Raw genomic sequence first — 21634 nt, forward strand, 5'->3', positions numbered from 1 at the left:
GTTATTGGTTGGAGGGGACATATTAGCCAGCACCACTTGCGGCTAAAAGTCGTCTCTTTTCATCGTGCAATTACACGGTATTTTGGACATCCGTGTTGCTGAATCTTTTGCAATTTGTTCAATTAATAATGGAGAAGTCAAAGTAGAAAGATGGAGGTGGGAAGCTTTTAGCTTTAGCCACACAAACACACAGTGTATCCTTGTTTAAAATTCCCGGAGGTGAAGCTTTACTATGCATCAGAGCGGTCAAGCGAACATGGTTCCCCGACCACTTGTCAACCGGCAGGTTTCGGTGAGAAAATTGTGGTAGAAAGTCGCCTCTTACCGGAGATCAGCGAAGCTCGCGCCGTCCATGCAGCTGCCGTGACTTCCCTCAGAGACTGGTGTCAACACACCTGTGGACACACCCCTCCGACTATCAGGTACTATTTAACTCACTAAAACACTAGCAACACAATAGAGAGATAAGGGATTTCCCAGAATTATCCAGGTAAATGTGTCTAAAAAAAGCTGAACATCGCTCCCAATGCAATCACTTTGTTTTCCATAGCCGTGCCAAGTGATCGTCTCTAATTAGACTCTTAATGAGCCCACAGGAACCAATAACGCGGCCTTACACGTGCATATTAATGAGGCGCATAATTTAGGGCCTTTGTACGCTTAATTTGGCGTGTGTGTGTACGTGCACGCTTGTTCTGCTGACTTTCACTCTTTATTGCTGCCTTATATAAGTGTGTGTGTGTGTGTGTGTGTGTGTGTGTGTGTGTGTGTGTGTGTGTGTGTGTGTGTGTGTGTGTGTGTGTGTGTGTGTGTGTGTGTGTGTGTGTGTGTGTGTGTGTGTGTGTGTGTGTGTGTGTGTGTGTGTGCGTGCGTGCGTGCGTGCGTGCGTGCGTGCGTGCGTGCGTGTGTGTGGGCAGCTTGTATCGCAGTTGGACACAGGAAGTTGGCGTCTGTTCAGGGAGAGACGCCACTGTCCCACTCTGAACTATGTATACACACATACTGGTTATCATTTGGAATGGGGACCAAGTTTTTGTTCATGACTTGTGGGGACCACCCTTTCTACAGGTTGTGGAGGCATAAAAAAATGAGGTAAAATGGCCACTGCCCAGTTAGCTCATACACGTCTTTAAATCTCTGGATTGATGAAGTAATGTGCTGTTCAGTCTTACTGGGGACCCTAGGGAAAAAGACTTTATATGGTTCATGGGGACCAAATGGCTTGGTTGGGGTTAGTTTTCCTTTTAGGGGACCTGTTTTTTTTTTTTGTCCCCATACTGTCAGAGGTCCCCTAAAGGTGACTGTGTAAACAGAGCAATGTCCCCATTAAGTCAGCATTGCCAGAACACACACACACACACATACTGGTTATCATTTGGAATGGGAACCACGTTTTTGTTCGTGACTTGTGGGGACCACCCTTTCTACAGCTTGTGGAGGCATAAAAAAAATGAGGTAAAATGGCCACTGCCCAGTTAGCTAATACAAGTCTTTAAATCTCTAGATTGATGAAGTAATGTGCTGTTCAGTCTTACTGGGGACCCTGAGGAAAAAGAGTTAATATGGTTCATTTGGACCAGATTTAAATAATTTTGCATATTTCACACAAATTTGTACGTGACTACTGAGGACCATTTAAAAATTAAAAAAAAGTTTTAATTAATTATGGGCCAAATCATCTTCAGAATGGATCTGACTTATCATTTAAAAAGGTTTCCCTTTAGGGGACCTGATTTTTTTGGTCCCCATACCGTCAGAGGTCCCCTAAAGGTGACTGTGTAAACAGAGTGATGTCCCCATTAAGTCAGCATTGCCAGAATACACACACACACATACTGATTATCATTTGGAATGGGAACCAAGTTTTTGATCGTGACTTGTGGGGACCACCCTTTCTTCAGCTTGTGGAGGCATAAAAAATGACCACTGCCTAGTTAGCTCATACAAGTCTTTAAATCTCTGGATTAATGAAGTAATGTGCTGATCAGTCTTACTGGGGATCCTGGGGAAAAGAGTGTATATGGTTAATGGGGACCAAATTTAAATCATTTTGCATATTTCACACAAATTTGTACGATCCAATTTGGGCTGCTGTGCAAATGTTTCACACTCAAACTAACCAGTAAACATGTTTTATGGGCCAAAGCTTAAAAATCACTTGGGCATTTTCAGAATGGATCTGACTATCATTTAAAAATCAAACAATCAATCAATGTTTACTTATATAGCCCTAAATCACTAGTGTCTCAAAGGGCTGCACAAACCACAACACAAACCACTACGACATCCTCGGTAGGCCCACACAAGGGCAAGGAAAACTCACACCCAGTGGGACGTCGGTGACAATGATGACTATGAGAACCTTGGAGAGGAGGAAAGCAATGGATGTCGAGCGGGTCTAACATGATACTGTGAAAGTTCAATCCATAATGGATCCAACACAGTCGCAAGAGTCCAGTCCAAAGCGGATCCAACACAGCAGCGAGAGTCCCGTTCACAGCGGAGTCAGCAGGAAAACATCCCAAGCGGAGGCGGATCAGCAGCGCAGAGATGTCCCAAGCCGATACACAGGCGAGCAGTACATGGCCACTGGATCGGACCGGACCCCCCCTCCCCCACAAGGGAGAGTGGGACATAGGAGAAAAAGAAAAGAAACGGCAGATCAACTGGTCTAAAAAGGGAGTCTATTTAAAGGCTAGAGTATACAAATGAGTTTTAAGGTGAGACTTAAATGCTTCTACTGAGGTGGCATCTCGAACTGTTACCGGGAGGGCATTCCAGAGTACTGGAGGCCGAAATGAAAACGCTCTATAGCCCGCAGACTTTTTTTTGGGCTTTGGGAATCACTAATAAGCCGGAGTCCTTTGAACGCAGATTTCTTGCCGGGACATGTGGTACAATACAATCGGCAAGATAGGCTGGAGCTAGACCGTGTAGTATTTTATACGTAAGTAGTAAAACCTTAAAGTCACATCTTAAGTGCACAGGAAGCCAGTGCAGGTGAGCCAGTACAGGCGTAATATGATCAAACTTTCTTGTTCTTGTCAAAAGTCTAGCAGCCGCATTTTGTACCAAATGTAATCTTTTAATGCTAGACATGGGGAGACCCGAAAATAATACGTTACAGTAATCGAGGCGAGACGTAACAAACGCATGGATAATGATCTCAGTGTTTTTAGTGGACAGAATGGAGCGGATTTTAGCGATATTACGGAGATGAAAGAAGTCCGTATTAGTAACGATTTTAATGTGTGACTCAAAGGAGAGAGTTGGGTCGAAGATAATACCCAGATTCTTTACCGAGTCGCCTTGTTTAATTGTTTGGTTGTCAAATGTTAGAGTTGTATTATTAAGTAGAGGTCGGTGTCTAGCAGGACCGATAATCAGCATTTCCGTTTTTTTGGCGTTGAGTGACAAAAAGTTAGTGGACATCCATTGTTTCCCTTTAGGGAAACTGTTTGTTTTTTTTGTCCCCATACTGTCAGAGGACCCCTAAAGGTGACTGTGTAAACAGAGCGATGTCCCCATTAAGTCAGCATTGCCAGAACACACACACACACACACACACACACAATAATGCAAGTTCAGGTCCTTTCATGTGCATTCACACTTAAAAGCTTCTGACTTTGTTTGCCTTTGTAGCAACATTCTGTGTGAATTAGAGCGTGTGTGTGTGTGTGTGTGTGTGTGTGTGTGTGTGTGTGTGTGTGTGTGTGTATGTGTGTGTGTGTGTGTGTGTGTGTGTGTGTGTTATTGCGATACCCATATTTTGGTTTCGGGACCAAAACGTGTTTCGACACTTTTCTTTGCGACATTCGGTTTAAATTTAGGGTGGTAGCAAAGGTTCTGGGTTCGATCCCCTTGCTCGGGGTCTATCTGTGTGGAGTTTGCATGTTTTCCCCGTGACTGCGTGGGTTCCCTCCGGGTACTTCATCAGCCTCCTCCCACCTCTAAAGACATGCACCTGGGGATAGGTTGATTGGCAACACTAAATTGGCCCTAGTGTGTGAGTGTGAGTGTGAATGTTGTCTGTCTATCTGAGTTGGCCCTGCGATGAGGTGGAGACTTGTCCAGGGTGTATTCCGCCTTCCGCCCGAATGCGCCTTCTTTGATTGCAATATTATTGCAATCAAAGAAGGGTTTATGCATGAAATAAGATAGTGAACATACAAGACAACTTTGTCTTTTAGCAGTGAGTAAACAAACAAAGGCTATACTATTATTCTACTTGTTCATTTGCGGTTAATATCTGCTTATTTTCTGTTTTAACATTTTCTATCTACACTTCTGTTAAAATATAATAATCACTTATTCTTCTGTTGTTTGATACGTTACATTATTTTTGGATGATACCACAAATTTGGGTATCAATTGGATGCCAAGTAGTTACAGGATCATACATTGGTCATAAATTCTCTCGTGTCCTGGGATATATTTCCTGATTTTGTAAACGGTAACAACATTAAAACAATTTTCAATCAGAAAAATTATTGATGTTGTCATTGTAGTATCGACTATATACGCTCCATTTGGTATCATTACAGTCAATGTCTGTATAGATGGCATTTGTTCACATTGAGGAGCGTAAGCTTGTTGTTAGTGGTTAGTTAGCTACCGTATCCTCCTACGGTGTGTAGTGAAGCATGTTTAGTTCTTCCTCGTCCTGCAGTGATAATGATACTTGTAAGAAACTTACCTTATTTGTCGCCATGAAGGCGAGGACTAGTGATTTAGAAGTAGCTACAACGGATGGACGTTAGCCGCTTGCTAGCTAATGGCTGACAAGAGTGAGCTAAGCACGCTTCAGTGTTTATAGCTTCAACTTTAACGTTGGGTTTTAAGCCAAAATGCGACCATTTTTCGTTTTCTATCTCCACACTGTTTCTGCTTGCAAGTACTCCGTAAATGTTGCCGAACATGCACCTTAGACGGTGCAAAGTCACGTCCTGACAAAAAAAAAAAGTACCGGTATTTTTCAGCGGCAGTATAGTGTTGTTTTTAATTTATTAGCAGCGCGGTACTAATAGGTTAAAATACCGTACAACCCAAGTGTGTGTGTGCATGCGTGCGTGCGTAAGTGTGTGTGTGTGTGTGCATGCGTGCGTGCGTACGTGTGTGTGTGTGTGTGCATGGGTGCATGCGCGTGTGTGTGTAGGTGTACAACACACAAACATTCATACATCAAAAGATGAATCTTCGAGATGTTAGCAGTGTTGTTGTTTGAAAATATTGAGATGTTTGTCTCCTCTTTTCTTTGATCTCCTTCCGTCCTTAAAAGACCTGTGGAGGGGGGCGTGGCCTGCGGGCCTGCCGTGTTGCCAGGACCGGCCTTGAAGACAGCGACAGGTGCGTTGATGGCCCAGGTGGGCCTTGTTATCTAATATCAATGTTCGCCTTTATTAGCAGCAGCCGTGATGAGACGAGTGGTTGGAGTTGGAGGTGCTTGTTGCTCGGCAGACGTAGAAGGAAAAGTCATTGTGCTGAAAAGCAGAAAGACTTGCACTATTTATGAAAATAAAACAGTGATACACCTGGAATTCCTGGCTCTTCTAGCAAGTGTGTGGTGGTCTGAAGAACCCACTAGAGGGCAACCTCTACAAAGACCCTTATAATGCGGTGCGCCTCTTGTATGAAAATAGACCTAACTAGACCCGGTCATCAGCAGTGCGCCCTATGGTCCGAAAAAATACGGTAAATGTATCTTCCTTTTCCTTTCCTTATGTTCCTCTTTTCCCTTTCCCTCCTTTCCTTTTATGGCGCGGCGCCGTCGGGAGAGTGGCCGTGCCAGCAACCTGAGGGTTCCGGGTTCGATCCCCGGCTTCTACCAACCTCGTCACGTCCGTCGTGTCCTTGCACAAAACACTTCACCCTTGCTCCTGATGGGCCGTGGTGTGTGTGAATGGGTGAATGTGGAAATATTGTCAAACCGCTTTGAGTGCCTTGAAGGTAGAAAAAAAGCTATAAAAGTTGTGGAAGCTCTCTTCCAGTGGATTCTCCTCACCACCAAGCATTTCTAGGCGAACCTGTCTCATTGTTTACAAGACAGTTTTTATTCTTCAACACAAGTCTTTTAGTGCGTTTCAGCAGTCATCTTTTGATCAATATTTGTTGTGCTCTCGCCCTCCCCCCAGCTCCAACCACGTCTCTCCTCCTGGCTGCTGCTTATACAGAGCAACAGATGATTAGATAACAAGGCCCAGGTGTGCCATCTACGCACCTGTCGCTGAGTTTAAGGCCGGTCCTGGCACACCCCACCTCGCTGCAGGCCCACAGGCCACGTCACCCTCCACACTAGTATAACCCATTCACCATATGTTACAATTCTTTTTTCCCTTTCCTTCTTTCTTACCTCCTTTCATTTCCTTTGAGTGACCTTTTCCTTTTCTTCCTCCGTACATTTTCTTTGCCTCTTTTATCCTTCCTCCATTGTTTCCCGCCTCCTACCCTGCCAGTTCATTTAATTTTCTTTTTTACTCTCACTTTTTCATCCTTCTTTCCCTTTCTCCCATTCTCTTTTATCGCCCTTTTTTTTTTTACTTTTCCTCACATTTTCCATGCATGTTTTCCTTTCACTCCCCCCTCTTCTCCTTCACTCCCTTTGCTTTCTTGTCTTGTTTCACCTTCTCTCTCCTCCTGCCTTCACGCGTGTGCATGATGATAAATAAGGTGATGAGTGGACAGTGAGAGGATGCAATCGGTGGTTTGCTTTTGCAGTTGTGCGGCACAACGGAAGCACGCTGCGAGTGACGGGGGGGGGGGGGGGGGGGGTCGTGGGAAAAGATGGAGAGAAAGAAGATTGTCTCTGCTATCAATCTGCTAATCCTCACACTCTGGATTTTAATCTCACTCAGAAACTGAAGAAGAATTAGGCAAGGCTGGCAAGGAGGGGAGTGATGGAGGAGGAGAGCAGCAGTGCCATCAAGCGGTGACAACAAACACTGCAGCTCAGGTACAGTAAAACAGTACAGTGGTTTCAACCTCTAAAATATTATAATTCTTAGGCCCTGCGACATAGTGGTTTATAATAGCTGAATTAGTAGGATATGATAAATAACAAGTCAGTTTATGTTTCTTGTCTCCCACTTTCTCTGCAAGGTTGTGAGCAGTTGCTAGCAGGGTTACTACGGCGACAAGGCCAGACCTCTTCTGCTAAGCAGCACTTCAGCCGTCACTGACAAAAAGAATGATGGAGCAGGTACAGAAAAGAAGGAATAACAAATTATGAAAAAAATATATATTAATTGTAACAATTAAAAAAACAACAATAATGACAGTTGCAATCGATTGACTGTAAATAGTAAAAAGACAATGGCTACGATGTAAGACAGTATCCATAAAAAAAGGAAATACCATTTAAAAATTAATCATGTAAACTATAAATAATACTTCAAAAATAAACGTGAAATTTTAATAAATACAATTTTGAAACTTTGTAATACTAACAATAAACAAAAATTACCCATTCAGGAGATAGAAAGGTATTTGATTGAAATAATATTGATTAAAAAACTAGATAAATTAAATTGTTTTAATGAATAAAATAAAAAAAAATAAACATGTAAGATATAAATGAATAACATTTCAATAAATTAATGTAGTATACATAATTAAAATACATTTCAATACATTAATATAATATACATACATATATATATATATATATATATATAATATTTAAAATACAACTAACATTTCAAAAATAAACATGGAAAATATGAATAACATTTTAGAAATAAATATTTCAAATATAAATAAAATTCAAGAAATAAACATGTAAACTATAAAGAACATTTCAAAAATAAATAGACATGTTAAGTATGAATAAAATTAAAGATATAAACATTTAAAATGTAAATAACATTTCCAAAATAAACATTTAAAATATAAATAACATTTGAGGTATAAACATTTTAAATGTAAATAATGTTCTAAAAATATACATGTAAAATATTAATAAATAGTGAATTAGTGAAGTGAATTATATTTATATAGCGCTTTTCTCAAGTGACTCAAAGCACTTTACATAGTGACACACAATATCTAAGTTACATTTAAACCAGTGTGGGTGGCACTGGGAGCAGGTGGGTAAAGTGTCTTGCCCAAGGACACAACGGCAGTAACTAGGATGGCACAAGCGGAAATCGAACCTGCAACCCTCAAGTTGCTGGCACGGCCACTCTACCAACCGAGCTATACCGCCAAAATACAATTTTGAAAATAATAAACAAAAAATATCCATTCAGGAGATAGAAAGGTGTTTGATTAAAATAATATTGATTAAAAATCCAAATAAATAAAATTGTTTTAATGAATAATATTTGAAAATAAACATGTAAAATATAAATAAATAACATTTCAATAAATTAATATAATATGTGTAATATTTAAAATACAACTAACATTTCAATACCTTCATATAATATATCTAATATTTAAAATACAACTAACATTTCAGAAAATAAACATGTAAAATATAAATAACATTTTAGAAATAAATATTTGGAATATAAATAACATTCAAAAAATAAACATGTAAATTATAAAGAACATTGTTAAATATGAATAACATTTAAGATATAAACATTTAAAATGTAAATACAATTTGAGGCATAAACTTTTGAAATGTAAATAACAGTCCAAACAAACATGTGCCTCACAATACGAAGGTCCTGGGTTCGATCCTGGGCTCGTGATCTTTTTGTGTGGAGTTTGCATGTTCTCCCCGTGACTGCGTGGGTTCCTTCCGGGTACTCCGGCTTCCTCCCACCCAAAGACATGCACCTGGGGATAAGTTGATTGGCAACACTAAATGGTCCCTAGTGTGTGAATGTGAGTGTGAATGTTGTCTGTCTATCTGTGTTGGCCCTGCGATGAGGTGGCGACTTGTAGCTGAGATAGGCGCCAGCGCCCCCCCGAAAGGGAATAAGCGGTAGAAAATGGAAGGATATATATATATATATATATATATATATATATGTATAAAGACATGCACCTGGGGATAAGTTGATTGGCAACACTAAATGGTCCCTAGTGTGTGAATGTGAGTGCGAATGTTGTCTGTCTATCTGTGTTGGCGACTTGTCCAGGGTGTACTTCGCCTTCCGCCCGAATTTGCTTTCTTATCATTTTTTTTGGTTAGGCCTCCTCTTTTGTTTCTGTTTCCCACCTTGTCTTGTCATTCTCTCTTTTTGCTTTGTTCTTGCCTTTTTCTTCCAGCCTTCCTTTCCCTTCATTTTTATCCTGACCGTACTTACCGTATTTTTCCGACTACAAAGCGCACTTAAAATCCTTTAATTTTCTCAACACTCGACAACGCGCCTTATAGCATGGTGCGCCTAATTTACGGAATCATTTTGGTTGTGCCCCGTGACATCCGTAAGGGACAAGCGGTAGAAAATGGATGGCGATAAAAAAATTAGATTTTATCATTGAAAATAACATCTAATTGGTACCGCTGAGTACCGACACCGATTCCCGGGTACCAGAAATGTGTACCGTGTCGGTTTAAATGTGAACAGTAACCATTTTCAGGAAAAGGGTTAATAAAAGCAACGGCAAGCATTGCAGACATACTTTTACACCTTGAAATAAGCATAGTTAATCTTTTAATAGCTCATTTTGCCTGCTTTATTCTGAGCAATTATCATTAATTAGGCCTTGGTAGTTCTCCTATTGTTGTGTGTGCTCTACCACACATGTCTGCCAAGTCGTCTTTCAGACTTAGAAAATATTTATTGTCCCCGAGGGGCAATTTGGTTTGCAGCAGTAGTCATTAAAAACAAGGTTCAACAGTAAAAACGAGGTACAACAATAAAAACAAGGTACAACAGTAAAAACGAGGTACAAATACATAAAATACATACAACATACAAACCCTCATAAAGCTAAAAACTAAAAACATTTGTAATACAATAAAAACTAATTACACGTCGCGTCCCACTAAAGTGACTACATAGCAGCTAAGCTTGTTTAAGGAGCTCATTTATAAAAACAACAGCTGAAGGAACAAAGGATGTTATGTATCGGTTGTTTTTGGCCTTTCTATTACTAGGGGCGTACCTACATCCTGAGGGCAAGAGTCTAAACTCAAAGAACAGAGGGTGCTGAGGGTTGGCCAGAATGGCCTTTGCCTTCTTGATGACTCTGATCTGATAAATCTGGCTGAGGGGTTTCAAGGTAGTGCCTATGGTCTTTTGGCACACCTTGATTATACCACCTAGTCTGTTTTTATTGGCCACACTGAGGTTACCAAACCAGGAAGTGATAGAATATGTTAAAATAGACTCGATACAAGATGAATAAAACATCCTCATTAGTGTCCTATCAACCTGAAAACCCCTCAGTTTCCTCAAGAAAAACAGCCTCTGATTGACCTTCTTACAAATACGGTCAGTGTTGGCATCAAAGGTCAATTTATTGTCTATAATTGTGCCTAGAGACCTGTATTCACTGACTATCTCAACAGCAGAGCCATTAAAGGGGAACATTATCACAATTTCAAAAGGGTTAAAAAGAATAAAAATCAGTTCCCAGTGGCTTGTTGTATTTTTTGAAGTTTTTTTCAAAATTTTACCGGTCTCGGTATATCCCTAAATAAATCAATCAATCAATCAATGTTTATTTATATAGCCCCAAATCACAAATGTCTCAAAGGACTGCACAAATCATTACGACTACAACATCCTCGGAAGAACCCACAAAAGGGCAAGGAAAACTCACACCCAGTGGGCAGGGAGAATTCACATCCAGTGGGACCCCAGTGACAATGCTGACTATGAGAAACCTTGGAGAGGACCTCAGATGTGGGCAACCCCCCACCCCCCTCTAGGGGACCGAAAGCAATGGATGTCGAGCGGGTCTAACATGATGCTGTGAAAGTTCAATCCATAGTGGCTCCAACACAGCCGCGAGAGTTCAGTTCAAGCGCATCCAAGACAGCAACGAGAGTCCCGTCCACAGGAAACCATCTCAAGCGGAGGCGGATCAGCAGCGTAGAGATGTCCCCAACCGATACACAGGCGAGCGGTCCATCCTGGGTCCCGACGAGCGGTCCATCCTGGGTCTCGACTCTGGACAGCCAGTACTTCATCCATGGTCATCGGACCGGACCCCCTCCACAAGGGAGGGGGGGACATAGGAGAAAGAAAAGAAGCGGCAGATCAACTGGTCTAAAAAGGAGGTCTATTTAAAGGCTAGAGTATACAGATGAGTTTTAAGGTGAGACTTAAATGCTTCTACTGAGGTAGCATCTCGAACTGTTACCGGGAGGGCATTCCAGAGTACTGGAGCCCGAACGGAAAACGCTCTATAGCCCGCAGACTTTTTTTGGGCTCTAGGAATCACTAATAAGCCGGAGTCTAGTAAAGCTTTAAAGTGCCTTATTTTCGCTCTCTGCGAAGACACTGGCCATTTCTCTGTGACGTCATAGAGTGCTGCCAATGTAAACAAACAATGGGAATACCACAGCAAGATATAGCGACATTAGCTCGGATTCAGACTCGGATTTCAGCGACTTAAGCGATTCAACAGATTACGCATGTATTGAAACAGATGGTTGGAGTATGAAAATATTGAAGAAGAAACTGAAGCTATTGACGCTATTCATAGCCATAGCATGGCCGAATAGCTGCGTTAGCATCGCCGGTAAAATGTGCGGACCAAACGATCAGGACTTTCGCATCTTTTGACACGGGAGCAACTTAAATCCGTCGATTGGTAAGTGTTTTTTTTCGCATTAAATGTGGGTGGAAGGAAACGTAATATAGTTGCAAATGCATCTGCAGGTTATCCATACATCTCTGTGCCATGTCTGCTTTAGCACCGCCGGTAAATAGCATGTTAGCATCGATTAGCGTAGCATGTTAGCATCGATTAGCTGGCAGTCAACATCAACAAAGCTGACCTTTGTGATTTCGTTGACTATTGTTGCAAATGCATCTGCAGGTTATCCATACATCTCTGTGCCATGTCTGCCTTAGCACCGCCGGTCAAATGTGGAGACACTCTGGCACATTCAATGGGGGTCTGGCGGCAGATTTCGTGCCTCTTTGGCATCTTCGGGCCAGTGGTGCAACTTGAATCAACCCTGTTAGTGTTGTTACACCCTCCGACAACACACCGACGAGGCATGATGTCTCCAAGGTTCCAAAAAATAGTCCAAAAAACGGAAAATAACAGAGCTGTGACCCGGTGTTTGTAATGTGTTGAAAATGAAAATGGCGGGTGTGTTACCTCGGCGACGTCACATTCTGACGTCATCGCCTCCAGCGCCATAAACAGAAAGGCGTTTAATTCGCCAAAATTCACCCATTTAGAGTTCGGAAATCGGTTGAAAAAAATAGATGGTCTTTTTTCTGCACCATCAAGGTATATATTGACGCTTACATAGGTCTGGTGATAATGTTCCCTTTTAATGAGAATGGGTGCTTTGTGACGGGGATCGCGACGAAAGTCAATGTACATCTCCTTCGTTTTATCGCCGTTAAGCTCCAGGTACGAATCATCGCACCATTTCATAAAATTCTCCAGAACAGGACCGTGGTCTGACTCTTTGTCCTGCAGTGGGCTGACTATGACCGAGTCGTCGGCAAACTTAATGATGTGCCTTGACTGAAGTGTGCTCTGACAGTCATTTGTGTACAGTACAAACAGCAGGGGGGGGGGCAGGACCCGTCCCTGGGGTGGTCCTGTGCTATTAACACGGGTCCTCTGTGATCTTGAGATGAGAAAGTCCACTAGCCAGCATATAGTACCAAAGTCAATATTGGACATATTCAGCAGTCTATGAGCCAGAATATGTGACTGCATGCAGTCGAATGCAGATGAAAAATCCACAAAGCATAAGCGTGCATGTGTTTTATTTCCATCTAAATGCCCAACAACAAAGTGTAGTAGTGTTAAATGGGTTGTACTTGTATAGCGCTTTTCTACCTTCAAGGTACTCAAAGCGCTTTGACACTATTTCCACGTTCACCCATTCACACACACATTCACACACTGATGGCGGGAGCTGCCATGCAAGGCCCTAACCATGAACCATCAGGAACAAGGGTGAAGTGTCTTGCTCAAGGACACAACAGGCGGGACGAGGTTGGTAGAAGGTGGGGATTGAACCAGGAACCCTCAGGTTGCTGGCACGGCCACTCTCCCAACCGCGCCACGCCGTCCCCAATTTACCATTTAGTAGTGTTCCTATTGCATCATCCACACCTTTCCTGGGCTGATAAGCAAACTGTAGTGGCTAAATAGCATTCTGGGTCATGACCATTAAAGTCTGTTTCACTATTTCCTCGAAGCTTTTCATCACCAGGGAGGTCAATGCCACAGGGCGGTAGTCATTCAGCCCCTTTGGTGATGGGACCTTTGCAACAGGTACTACAAGGGACTCTTTCCATCATTTGGGGACACGGTTCTGCGATAAAGACAATTGACCACATTCTTTGAGTAGTTTACCACTAATGCAGTCAGGCCCCTTGGCTTTTCCTCACATTTGTCTGCTCAAATGTTCTCCAGACATCCATTTCATTAATCTGAATCTGACTACTCACAGGGTCACCTCTCAATTCAGACGGTTCATTACTAAAATCATGAGAATCGAAACTCAAATAGAACCGGTTTAACTCATCTGCTAGTACAGAATCAGGTTTGTGGGGGTTAGACAGACCTTTTTTGGAGTCTTGCATTCCGACCATGGACTTAATTCCTCTCCAAGCAGAGCGTGAACTACCATTCTTAAGTTCTTCCTCTACCTTTTTGACAAGAACAAGAAAGTTTGATCATATTACGCCTGTACTGGCTCACCTGCACTGGCTTCCTGTGCACTTAAGATGTGACTTTAAGGTTTTACTACTTACGTATAAAATACTACACGGTCTAGCTCCAGCCTATCTTGCCGATTGTATTGTACCATATGTCCCGGCAAGAAATCTGCGTTCAAAAGACTCCGGCTTATTGGTGATTCCTAGAGCCCAAAAAAAGTCTGCGGGCTATAGAGCGTTTTCCGTTCGGGCTCCAGTACTCTGGAATGCCCTCCCGGTAACAGTTCGAGATGCTACCTCAGTAGAAGCATTTAAGTCTCACCTTAAAACTCATCTGTATACTCTAGCCTTTAAATAGACCTCCTTTTTAGACCAGTTGATCTGCCGCTTCTTTTCTTTCTCCTATGTCCCCCCCCTCCCTTGTGGAGGGGGTCTGGTCCGATGACCATGGATGAAGTACTGGCTGTCCAGAGTCGAGACCCAGGATGGACCGCTCGTCGGGACCCAGGATGGACCGCTCGCCTGTATCGGTTGGGGACATCTCGACGCTGCTGATCCGCCTCCGCTTGAGATGGTCTCCTGTGGACGGGACTCTCACTGCTGTCTTGGATCCGCTTGAACTGAACTCTCGCGGCTGTGTTGGAGCCACTATGGATTGAACTTTCACAGCATCATGTTAGACCCGCTCGACATCCATTGCTTTCGGTCCCCTAGAAGGGGGGGGGGTTGCCCACATCTGAGGTCCTCTCCAAGGTTTCTCATAGTCAGCATTGTCACTAGCGTCCCACTGGATGTGAATTCTCCCTGCCCACTGGGTGTGAGTTTTCCTTGCCCTTTTGTGGGTTCTTCCGAGGATGTTGTAGTCGTAATGGTTTGTACAGTCCTTTGAGACATTTGTGATTTGGGGCTATATAAATAAACATTGATTGATAGATCGATTATCTCTATGGTGTAGCTTGGCCATTTTCATCTCTTTTTTTGACCAGCTTGTGAGCTTCTCTTTGTTTTTCAAAATCACCCTGATAAAAAGCCAACTTTTTCAAGTTTTTTAAGGGATTTACTAACCCATGGCTTATTATTTGGGTATACTTTAATTATCTTTCCTCACAAAGTTTAATGTAACTTGTCACAGCATCACTCAGTTCGTTCAAGTCCTTACAAGAGTCTTTAAAAACATCCCAATTGGTGCCGTCATAGCAACTGTTTAGTTCAAGAATAGAGCCTTCGGACCACACAGCCACCTCCTTGCATTCCACTTTTCCTCTCTTGAGGGCCGGTTTATACACAGGGGCTAGAATGATGCTGTTGTGATCAGATGAGCCTAATGGTGCTAGTCCGTAGGATTTGTAAGCACCTTTTATAGTGCCATAGCACAAGTCCAGCGTTTTTCCATGCCTAGTTGGGTAGGTTACATACTGGTAAAAGTGACCTAGGGACTTCTTAAGGCTACATGAATTATAATCTCCCAATAGAAAATGGGGGGCTTCGGGGATGATACTTTGAAGATGGTGCACAAGTTTTACAATAGTGGATGTTGCCTCTCCCATATTAGCTCTGGGGTGGATGTAAACAACAGTCATGACTTGATGTGTGGTTCCAAATTTAAATTATTGACTGAACTTGTTTGTTTTTTTTCCGATTGATTGAGACTTTTATTAGTAGATTGCACAGTTCAGTACATATTCCGTACAATTGACCACAAAATGGTAACACCCGAATAAGTTTTTCAACTTGTTTAAGTCAGGGTCCACGTTAATAAATTAATGCTAATGAATTAGCCTATGGCTTTGCACTTTGTTACACATACACACACACACACACACACACATTTATATTTATATATATATATATATGTATGTATGTATGTATGTATGGAGAGAGAGAGAGAGATAGATGGATGGATATATATATAGATAGATATATTGATATAGGTACATATATATATATATATATATATATATATATATATATATATATATATATATATATATATATATATATATATATATATATATATATATATATATATATATATATATATATATATACATTTACTACCGCTTGTCCCGTTCGGGGTTGCGGGGGGTTGCTGGAGCCTATCTCAGCTGCATTCGGGCGGAAGGTCTTTACACCCTGGACAAGTCGCCACCTCATCACAGTATATGTATGTGTATATATATATATCATTCTATTTTATCTTTATTTAGTTTACAATCCCCTGGCACTGTTTTGTACTGTTTGTGTACTTATTTTGATTACTATTTTTCAATTGTTTATAAAAGTTGCCATTTATAAATAAAGGTTTATAAAATTAAAAAAAATTAAAATAAAAAATATTTTATATTGGCGTTTTTTTTTTTTGTTTTCTTCCACGAAACAGCGACGTCTAGTGGCGACAAGGCCGCACTGTATGTTGGTCACCGCAACAGTCTCAATAAATTCAGCAATCGTGCAACTTCAAAGGGAATAAGTGGTAGGAAATGGATGGATGGTGTGATTTTTATGTATTTTCTATTTTTTTACAGTGTCGGATGTCACGATGGTGTACCTAATGCAGTGTCCAGTGGGTTCTTCTTCTCCAACATTCTACCAACGTCTTTCCTTCTCCTGGGACGCAAATGAGTTCCAGGAAAGGAAAAAAAAACATTATTTTTCGTGCGTGCATGGAGAAGGCGTCAACTTCCTGCAAACATTCCCTCCTCCTCCTCCTCCTCCTCCTCCACCCGTGAGCTGTCCCACGCAGGCTTCCTCGGTGCGGACGTGTGAGAGGTGCAGACATGGACTGGGGGACTGATCTGTGGGTGAGTTTTGTTTTTTTTTACCTCCCAAAAACACTAACACGACTCATGTATCCGCAAAACGATTCAAAAGTTTTTGGTTGGGGTTTTGCAGCTGCGCGTGCGCGTTGGAAAGAAGAGTGTTTCGCAATCCCTCTTGCATACTTCTCATGTTGTCTTTAAGGTGAAACTTCACCTGTGTGTTCTCACTCTTTGCCTTTTCCTGCGCATGACAGGAAGTCCCCGCAGGCAAATACTTACTATAGTGCACTTTTCTACCCTGTAGGAATATCTTTCTAGAACATGTCTACTGTATTCTTCCTCTTTGGATAACATGCAGGGGCGGCCAGCAGGGGGGGACAAGTTGGGATTTGTCCCCCTGTTCATAAAAAGCCAAGGAGGTCAATGTGGTTCCTAGTGATTACTTCGTTTCGACACGTTAGTACTAGTGTTGTCCCGATACCAATATTATGGTACCGGTACCAGAATGTATTTCAATACTTTTCGGCACTTTTATAAATACAGGCGACCCCAAAAAATGGCATTATCATATTATCGTATGTTAAAGGCCTACCGAAACCCACAACTAGCGACCACGCAGTCTGATAGTTTATATATCAATGATGAAATATTAACATTGCAACACATGCCAATACGGCCTTTTTAGTTTACTAAATTGCAATTTTAAATTTCCCGCGGAGTTTCTTGTTGAAAACCACTTACGGCTAAAATTTGTCTCTTTTCATCGCATAATTACACAGTATTTTGGACATCTGTGTTGCTGAATCTTTTGCAATTTGTTCAATTCATAATGGAGACTATAAAGAAGAATGCTGTTGGTGGAAAGCGGTGGATTGCAGCTGCCTTTAGCAACCGAAACACAGCCGGTGTTTCTTTGTTTGTTGTGAAGCTTCAGCGAACATGTTTCTCTACCACATGTCAACCGGCAAGTTTTTGGATGAGAAAATTGTGATATTAAGTCGGCTGTTACCAGAGACTTGTGCGGAGTTAGCGTCTTCCTGCAGCAGCTGTCAAAAAGGCAGCTGTGATCTTGGCTCCTCCATTGGCTTCTCTCAGAGACATCGGCGGTCACCGCAGCCCTCCGACTTTCAGGTATGACTTTATAAACTCACTAAAACACTATGAACACAAAAAGCAGATAAGGGATTTTCCAGAATTATCCTAGTAAATGTGTCTAATAAGATCTGAATCGCTCCCACTGCGTCTTTCTTTTTTTCTAGTGCTTCACTCTAACTTTCCTCATCCACCAATCTTTCATCCTCGCTCAAATTAATGGGGATATTGTCGCTTTCTCGGTCCAAATCGCTCTTGCTGCTGGTGGCTATGATTATAAAAAATATGAGGATGCGAGGAGCCCTACAACCCGTGACGCCACGCGTACATCGTCTGCTACTTCCGGTACAGGCAACGTTTTATTAGCGACCAAAAGTTGCGAACTTTATCGTCGATGTTCTCTACTAAATCCTTTCAGCAAAAATATGGCAATATCACGAAATGATCAAGTATAACACACAGAATGGACCTGCTATCCCCGTTTGAATAAGAAAATCTCATTTCAGTAGGCCTTTAAACATAAGTTTATTATTGCAAGTGTATCCTTAAATAAAATAGTGAACATACTAGGCAACTTGTCTTTTAGTAGTAAGTAAACAAAGCAGTAACATATTGTGTCGTTCCCCATTCTGTTATTTTGTCCAAATTATAAAGGACAAACTGTAGAAATGGAGTATTAATGCCCTTGTTTATTTACTGTTAGTATCTGCTTACTTTCTCTTTTAAAATGTTCTACCCACACATCTGATCAAATGTTATAATCACTTATTCTTCTGTTGCTTGATACTTTACACTAGTTTTGGACGATAGCACAAATGTAGGTATCGATCCGATACCAATTAGTTAAGAGGGTCATACACTGGTCATAATTAGAGATGTCCAATAATGGCTTTTTTGCCGATACCCGATATCCCGATATTTTCCAAATCTTAATTACCAATACCGATATCAACCGATACCAATATAAACAGTTGTGGAATTAACACATTTTATGCCTAATTTTGTTGTGTTGCCCCGCTGAATTTATTAAGCAGTGTAACAAGGTTTTCCAAAATAAATCAGCTCAAGTTATGGAAAAAAATGGCAACATGGCACTTCCATATTTATTATTGAAGTCACAAAGTGCATTTTTTTTAACAAGCCTCAAAACAGCAGCTTGGAATTTGGGACATGCTCTCCCTGAGAGAGCATGAGGAGGTTGAGGTGGGCAAGGTTGAGGTGGGGGGTGGTGGAGGGTGTATATTGTAGCGTCTCGGAAGAGTTAGTGCTGCTAGGGGTTTCTGGGTATTTGTTCTGTTGTGTTATGGTGCGGATGTTCTCCCGAAATGTGTTCGTCATTCTTGTCTGGTGTGGGTTCACAGTGTGGCGCATATTTGTAACAATGTTTAAGTTGTTTATACGGCCACCCTCAGTGTGACCTGTATGGCTGTTGACCAAGTCGACCAAGTATGCTTGCATTCACGTGTGTGTGTGTGTGTGTGTGTGTGTGTGTGTGTGTGTGTGTGTGTGTGTGTGTGTGTGTGTGTGTGTGTGCGTGCGTGCGTGCGTGCGTGCGTGCGTGCGTGCGTGCGTGCGTGCGTGCGTGCGTGCGTGCGTGCGTGCGTGCGTGCGTGCGTGCGTGCGTGCGTGCGTGCGTGCGTGCGTGCGTGCGTGCGTGCGTGCGTGCGTGCGTGCGTGCGTGCGTGCGTGCGTGCGTGCGTGCGTGCGTGCGTGCGTGTGTGTAATTGGGAGGGTTGGCAAGTATGACTGGGAGACGCAACTGCTCTGTACTTCTCCCTATGTCCGTGTACCACTTTGTAAAGCAGCGTTGTAAAAAGTCATAAATTGTACTTTTTGAAACCGATATCAATAATTTCCGATATTACATTTTCAAGCTTTTACAGGCTGATAATATCGGCTGTCCGATATTATCTCTCGTCATAATTTAAGTCCTCATGTGTATTTCCTGAGTTTGTAAACACAATATGAATTTTAAACAGGAAAAAAGATTTTGTGACGATAGAAAATATCGATGAATCATAGTAGTATCGACCATATGCTCTCATACTTGGTATCATTACAGTGGATGTCAGGTGTAGAGCCACCAATGGCGTTTGTTTACATTTCGACGCCGGTGAGCTACGGTGTGTAGTGAAGCATGTTTAGCTATTCCTCGTCTTGCAGGGATAATGATACTTGTAAGAAGCTTACTTTATTTGTCGCCATGGAGACGAGGATTAGTGATTCAGAAGTAGCCAAAACACTGCCGACTGCGGATGGACGCTAGCTACTAGCAAGTTAGCCATGTCTTAAAGTTAAAGTTCCAATGATTGTCACACACACACTAGGTGTGGCGAAATTATTTTCTGCAAAAAACCTATCATCCTTGATCACCCCTTGGGAGGTGAGGGGAGCAGTGAGCAGCAGCGGTGGTCGGACCCGGGAATCAATTTTTGGAGCATCTCTTCCCGAGGGCGTTTCAGGAAGAGTTTTCAGGCCAAAATGCGTCCATTCTCCCTTTTCTGTTTACACACTGTGTCTGCTTGTAAGTACTCTGTGATTGTGCACTGCCAAACATGCTCCTCTGCTTGTAAACCAGCAATGTGTTGGTTAAGTCTTCTGCTTATTCGCATACCGAGCCATAAGTTTTTAATTGAGTGCATCTAATATGAGTTAGTCATCTGTTCATTTGTTCTATCATTACTAGTTAATTCTTCTGTTAATTGCTTAGTTGGTTGATTGGTGAGGTAATTAACCAGTTCATCCATTTATTTGTTAGTCAGTCAGTTCAATCATCTATTTTAGTTTAGTTATTTGTTAATCCATCTATCTGCCCATTACTATACCTGTCTGATAGTTTACCTCTACCAGGAAGTTTATGTAATCACCAGGGTTAGTTAGTTAGTTGGTTAGTTGGTTAGTTGGTTAGTTAGTTAGTTAGTTAGTTAGTTAGTTAGTTAGTTAGTTAGAAGCATAGCTTAAAAGTTTTTGGTAAATTTTGATTAAACATTTTAGGAGATGGGATAAGGAACAGGTCATTGGATCATTTCTAGGGCTTCACGGTGGAAGAGGGGTTAGTGCGTCTGCCTCACAGTACGAAGTTCCTGCAGTTCTGGGTTCAAATCCAGGCTTGGGATCTTTCTGTGTGGAGTTTGCATGTTCTCCCCGTGAATGCGTGGGTTCCCTCCGGGTACTCCGGCTTCCTCCCACCTCCAAAGACATGCACCTGGGGATAAGTTGATTGGCAAAACTAAATGGTCCCTAGTGTGTGAATGTGAGTGTGAATGTTGTCTGTCTATCTGTGTTGGCCCTGCGATGAGGTGGCGACTTGTCCAGGGTGTACCCCGCCTTCCGCCCAATTGTAGCTGAGATAGGCGCCAGCGCCCCCCGCGACCTCAAAAGGGAATAAGCGGTAGAAAATGGATGGATGAATGGATGGATCTTTTCTACTAGGTAAAATTTTATGAGACTAAACTTTACTTTGCGTCTAAACTAGCACCTCCGCCTTGTTTGGGCCCTCCTTTCTACAGGGAAGAGTCCTCCCAGATTATTTTACTCTAAAGCTGTTTGAAGAAAGCTTGCAGCAAAAAAGCAAAATATTCCGGGTCACGGCACCAACTGTTTTGGACCCTGCCTTCTACAGGGAATAGTCTTCCCACATCATTTTATTCTAAAGCTGTTTGGAAATAAAAAGTTTCCCTGGTTGGTTGAGTCCGGTACACGAGCAGCTTGCCGCAAGATAGCCAAATAATCCGGGTCACAGCACCAATTTTTCCGGAGCCTCCTTTCTACAGGAAAGAGTCCTCCCAGATTATCTTACTCTAAGGCTGTTAGAAGAAAACTTCCCTGATTAGTTTAGTCCGGTACATGAGCAGCTTTCCGCAAGACGGGCAAATAATCCGGGTCACGGCACCAATTTTACCGGACCTTCCCTTCTACAGGGAAGAGTCCGCCCAGATTATTTTACTCTAAAGCTGTTTGAAGAAAGCTTCCCTGGTTGGTTGGGTCCGGTACAGGAGCAGCTATCGGCAAGAAAGCCAAATGTTC

The 21634-nt window shown here is 42.1% G+C and overlaps 2 protein-coding genes across 5 annotated transcripts in view; both read left to right on the top strand.

Annotated features, from left to right (window-relative positions):
- Positions 1-16417, top strand: part of LOC133560862 (noelin-2-like) — a 77100-nt gene extending 60683 nt beyond the window's left edge. The window contains exons 11-13 of the transcript XR_009808535.1: positions 6852-6949; positions 7096-7195; positions 16283-16417. The gene's annotated coding sequence lies outside the window, so the exon portion shown is untranslated. The remainder of the gene's footprint in view (positions 1-6851; positions 6950-7095; positions 7196-16282) is intronic.
- The window catches only part of LOC133560844 (cdc42-interacting protein 4 homolog), a 37842-nt gene continuing 32620 nt past the window's right edge, over positions 16413-21634 (top strand). For all 4 annotated transcript variants that reach the window (XM_061913833.1, XM_061913840.1, XM_061913847.1 and 1 more), the window contains exon 1: positions 16413-16558. In XM_061913833.1, the coding sequence (XP_061769817.1) occupies positions 16535-16558 (24 nt within the window). In that variant the 5' untranslated portion in view covers positions 16413-16534. The remainder of the gene's footprint in view (positions 16559-21634) is intronic.

The sequence above is a fragment of the Nerophis ophidion genome, linkage group LG01, assembly GCF_033978795.1.
Source record: "Nerophis ophidion isolate RoL-2023_Sa linkage group LG01, RoL_Noph_v1.0, whole genome shotgun sequence".
In the NCBI taxonomy this organism is placed as follows: Eukaryota; Metazoa; Chordata; class Actinopteri; order Syngnathiformes; family Syngnathidae; genus Nerophis; species Nerophis ophidion.